General features: G+C 50.4%; 1 protein-coding gene across 4 annotated transcripts in view; it reads left to right on the top strand.

The window, feature by feature from the left end:
* gsap (gamma-secretase activating protein) overlaps window positions 1–5516 on the top strand; it is a 26294-nt gene extending 20778 nt beyond the window's left edge. The window contains exons 24-25 of one of the 4 annotated variants that reach the window (XM_060037975.1): window positions 476–537; window positions 3573–5516. In XM_060037975.1, coding sequence (XP_059893958.1) covers window positions 476–537; window positions 3573–3719 — 209 coding nt within the window. In that variant the 3' untranslated portion in view covers window positions 3720–5516. The other 3 variants (XM_060037976.1, XM_060037974.1, XM_060037977.1) reach the window with 3 other exon arrangements.
* The last annotated feature ends 21 nt before the right edge of the window (window positions 5517–5537 follow it).

The raw sequence follows: 5537 nt of genomic DNA on the forward strand, positions 1-5537 counted from the left end.
CATGCTAAATGGAGATCATTAGCATGCATATGCTAATGTGATTGGCTTATTTCCATTGTAAAAGACAAAGTAAAGTGGAGTTCAATTTTATGGCTTATAAAGCTACAAGACGACTCGCTATAAAACCCAACTGATGAGGGAGGAATTTAATCTCTTTTCCCTTTTTTTCTTCTTTTTGTGGTTTTGTTTCATTACCACAAACTTTTCCTCTTACTTATCCGAGTCGGGTTTCATTGTTATTGTGAGTTGTAGGGAGTGGGTTGTTTGTGTTGCGAGCTGGGACTCGATCCAGTGGACATGGCCGGCACTAGGCAGCGATCCCGGTGTGTTTAGATGAAATGTTAATCAGACGAAATGTTTATCAGTTCCCAGCCCCAACTTCCAGTCCACCAGTAAGCATCTTTGAACAAGTGTCTGTGTGTGTGTGTGTGCGTGTGCGTGTGCGTGTGCGTGCGTGCGTGCGTGCGCGCTGCAGATAGGAAGACTGTTCCTCTGTTCCAAGAAGAAGATCCAGAGCAGAGAGCCCTCATAGGACTGGTGAGACACACACACACACACACACACACACACACACACACACACACACACACACACACACACACACACACACACACACACACACACACACACACACACACACACACACACACACACACACACACACACACACACACACACCTCAATCAAAGTAAACACAGACACACACAAAGTTCATCCCGGCAGGACGCTGTGTGTGTCTTTATTGGCCCGGCCGCTCACAGAGTGCGTCACACTTAACCACCGCAGAGCCCGTGACCGACGCCAAGTCGACCGCAGCTATCCCGTATTATTGTTATTATTTCAGTTTTTCAGCCTCACAGCACACGCTCGCGTAAAGGCCCCCGTCCGAGCGAGATGAAAGGGGCCGGGCGTGATTATGTCCTGCGGTGCTCGCCAGCGATTCTCTGGGTCCTCTGAGAGGCTGCAGCGGCGCGGCCCAAACGCTATAATGGAACTCACTCAGATGTGAGCCAAAAATCATTTGGGCTATTCTTAGAGAGTCCCTCTTCCTCCTCCTCCTCCTCCTCCTCCTCCTCCTCCTCCTCCTCTCCGTCCTCCTTTTTCTGTTTCTCGATTTCCCTGCATATCTTCCTGAGTGTCGTTCTTGCTCTTCTTTCGCTCTTTCTGTCTCTGTTGTCCTCCTGTTTGTATATTCTATCTCTCTATCGTTCTTCTATTGATCTCTCGCCATCTCTCATCCTGTCTCTCTCCCCTCATCTCTCCCTCCCTCCCCTCGATCTCTCGTTGTCTATCTATCTCTCTGTTGATTGCTCTCACCCTCTCCCATCCAATAGCTCTCCACTCATCTCTCCCTCACTCTCTCTCCCTTCCCTCTCTCTCAATCTATCTATCTAACTCTATCTCTCTCTCTCTCCCTCTCTCCCCTCATCTCTCTGTAGATTTCTCTCACCCTCTCATCCTAGCCTCCCGCTCTGTTGACTTCTCTCATCCTATCCATCTCCCCTCACCCCCCCCCTCTCTCTCTTTCTCTCTCTCTCTCCCCCTTCATAATATCCCAGCTGCTCTGAACCTCTGTCTCTTCTTCCTCTGCTAGTTATTCAGTTTCTTCCTCCCCCTCTTTACCCCCCACCCCCCCCCCCCCGCCGCTCTCCCACCTCTCCGTAACCTCTCTCCCGTCTCCCGCCCTCCTTCACGCGTTTCCTTCCCCCGCCCCCTTCCCTCCGTCTGTTCCTCTCGCTCTTTTATTCTCTCTTATGTCATGTTGTTTGACCGCCCCCCCCCCCCATCTCTCCCCACCTCTCCTCCTCCTCCTCCTCCTCCTCCCCCCACCTCTCCTCCTCCTCCTCCCCCCCCACCTCTCCTCCTCCTCCTCCTCCCCCCCCACCTCTCCTCCTCCTCCTCCTCCTCCCCCCCCCACCTCTCCTCCTCCTCCTCCTCCTCCTCCCCCCCACCTCTCCTCCTCCTCCTCCTCCCCCCACCTCTCCTCCTCCTCCACCCCCCCCACCTCTCCCCACCTCTTCTCCTCCTCCTCCTCCCCCCCACCTCTCCTCCTCCTCCTCCCCCCCCACCTCTCCTCCTCCTCCTCCTCCCCCCACCTCTCCTCCTCCTCCACCCTCCCCTCCAACAGCACCTCTTCCCCTCTCCCCTCCCTTCTCCCCCTCTCCTCTCCCCCTCCTCCCTATTACCACTCTCTCTTCCACCTCTCCCCTCTCCCCCTCCCCTCTCCCCCTCCTCCCTATTACCGCTCTCTTCCTCCTCCTTCGGTGTCTTTGTTCGCTGCGTCGTTCCCCAGCAGGACGTCTCCGCCCGCGACCCTCAGGCTGCAGACTTTAGTTGATTCATTTATATATTTAGCCGCCTCGCTTTCCCTCCTCCTCTTCCTCTTCTCCTCTCTTCACCTCCTCTCCTCCGATCCCTCCTTTCCTTCCCTCCTCCTCCACCTCACCTCCTCCCCATCGTCTTCCTCTGCTCTCCTCCTCTCCTCTCTTCACCTCCTCTCGTCTCCTCTCTTTCCTCCTCTCGTCTCCCCTCTTTCCTCCTCTCCTCCTCCCAATCCTCCCCTCGTCTTCTTCGTCTCCTCCTCTTCTCTTCCATCTTTGTCTTCTGCCCTCTACCTTTACATAATCTCTCCCTAATTACGTTCCCCCTTTTTCCTCCCCTGCTTCTCCTCTCTCCTCGCTCCACCTCACTGATCCGCTCCTGTCAATCCCTCCCGCTCTCCTCCTCCTTGTCCTACTCTCATATTCTCTCCCTCCTCTTTTCTTCTCTCCTCTCCTCTCTTCCTTTTCTCCGTCCTTCTCGTCTCCTCTGTTTTCTCCTTTACTCTCTCTCCTCTACTCACTATTCTCCCATCCTCCTCCCTAATCCCTCCTCTTTTCCCTCTCATCTTTCTTATTTATTTTCTTATTTTCCTTTCCTTCTCTTATCCCCTCGATGCTCCTCTCCCCTCGCCTCCTCTCCCCTCATCTCCCCCCTCCCCTCTCCTTCTCTCCCCCTCCTCCCCCCTCCTTGTGCTATCGTCCTCACGCAGTCACGCACGTTATCTAAATCGGGACCTGCTCGTCGAGGGAGAAGTCGAGCTGCACCCAATTTGACCTCGTAGGTGGAGTGTACACACACACACACACACACACACACACACACACACACACACACACACACACACACACACACACACACACACACACACACACACACACACACACACACACACACACACACACACACACACACACACACACACACACACACACACACACACGCGCGCGCGCGCATTCGTGTTAGGGCATACTTATACCTGTGCCCATTTTTATATTTGGTTTCAAACGGTGCAAAGGTCTGTGTGTATGAGGGTATATTTCCTTTTCTCCGTTTTTACGATGTTTCGTTAAAACTTGTGTGTGTATGTGTGTGTGTGTGTGTGGGGTTAATTGTACCAGACAACCTTTGTATTTGACCTGCTAAACAGCTGTTCAGCAGGAGATCAGCAATGTGAAACACTTCATAATCACCTGCAAAACAAACCCACAGACACCCGCACACACACTCACACACTATGTTGTCTTTCTAAGATGGTGGACAAACTTCGGGAGCATCTGACCAGACTTCTGCCTGGTCTGGGGAAGAAGAGGATCCACTCGCTGGTGGTCAACTATGTAGCCAAACTGGTCAGTGTGGTGTGTGTATCTGTGTGTGTTGAAGTTCAAGTTCTTTACTAAGTCAAATACACAACAAACATGCAGTAGCAGTCATGGCTGGCAATGAAACTCCAGTGTTTTAAGGTTTGTGTGTGCGTGTGCAAGTGCGTGCGTGTGTTCAAAAGGTTCTGACTCTGAACCCCTAACCTAATCCTAATTGACCGGTCCTAATAAAAATAACATTGTTTGTAAGTCACCCTGGTTGAGCATCTGGTCAATGACTAAAGAGTCCATATAATTTGAGCCGAAAAGCTCTACATAGAAAAATACACCATAAGAAAACACAAGACAGTGTCAGTGCGAGGGCTGGCACAGAACTTACGAGCAGGGCTTGTGTTGTCTTCAAATAAAATCGATTTTCAAAACGCAACCAGCTCAAAACACGAGTGCATTGCGTCAGCCCAGGGAGATGGAGACGATCCATTTCAAACATCTTACTCCTTTCCTCTCTGCATTACCACAACTGGCACCTCTCTGCTTGGCATCCTCAGACAGCCACAGTGGGCATAGGGCTAAGTAGGTGTTTAATATTCCTGCTCTCCTCACTGCCGAGCATAGCTCCGGGCGCACAGACGTTGTACATCAACACGCTGGCTCCCCGTCCACTCAAGGTTAGGGGCTGGAGCGTAGCGGGGGCCTGGACGGTCGTGGATGTCCCCCTTTGTATTGAGGATGTTGCAGGACTGCAAATGGCTTCCTGAAAAGGCCACACTTTTTATTTGTAACTTTCTATTTCGCTTGAGAGATGAATTGTCGGAGGTATACGAGGGGAAGGGTACGGGTGAGAACCATGAGAGTTTTGTGAAATAAAACAACTTAAATTTGGGGAAACATTTGTACTTGTAATTGGCAGTTAATGAATGCACTCTTATGGTATGTTGTGCGTCCTGGCACTTTATGTAGGCACTTAATGTGTGTGGTACATCCTGGTTCTTTAAAAACAACATGCTAAGCATTTTGTAGCATATTATCCTAGCTATCCTTGTTGTATAAGTGGAATTGGTTATACTAGCGATTGTTAGTGCTTGGCAGTTGTTTCTATGAACATCCTTACTGTACCGACAGAAATATATTGTTTCTATTTCTTCTGACAAATGTACTTCTTGTGTCACTTTGGATAAAAGCGTCCTTAATGGAAATGGAAACATGCTGAGTTGTTGAAAAACACTGAAATGTTCAGTGTTTGATTCCCTGTGGTTTTCCATCTCGTTATTTTGCAGGAGGAGTTTGGCCGCAGCCAACTTGTTCTCCAAAGTTTGCGACCATCGGCTAGTCATCGCTTTCGAGCAAAGACGTCCGGTAACGCGAAACGTCTCGATCCCTCTTAGACATGATCGAGTAAAAAACGATGTACGCCGAAGCGCAAGCAATCCCTACCACCTAATTGGAAAACCCCAACTCCTCTCTGCCACGTTGTGGAATATTTATTCATGAACGATGATTTAGCCGCTAAGTGGCTTCTGATGCACTCGGATGTACTCACCTGGAATACATATCGAGCAATCGGCCAACGGCAAAGTTATTGGAACAAAACAGTGTAATCTGTGTGTGTGGGTGTGTGTGTGTGTGTGTGTGTGTGTGTGTGTGTGTGTGTGTGTGTGTGTGATGTATGTCTGTAGGGGTACATGATCCGTGTTGGTTGGGGGGCATGTGTGCGTTTGTGTGTGTTGAATACCAAGCCGTTTGACGTTGTTGCCAGAAAACGCAGTTTTTTTTTTCAGAATGAAGAAACACACACCCCAGAGGACAGGCCGTGTTCCCGGTCGATTAGTATACGATTAGCAGAATTCCCAGAAGCGTTACTGCCGGTTAATAAGACGTCCCAGCCGGGATAGGAAC

This window comes from Gadus macrocephalus, chromosome 19 (assembly GCF_031168955.1).
Source record: "Gadus macrocephalus chromosome 19, ASM3116895v1".
Lineage (NCBI taxonomy): Eukaryota > Metazoa > Chordata > Actinopteri > Gadiformes > Gadidae > Gadus > Gadus macrocephalus.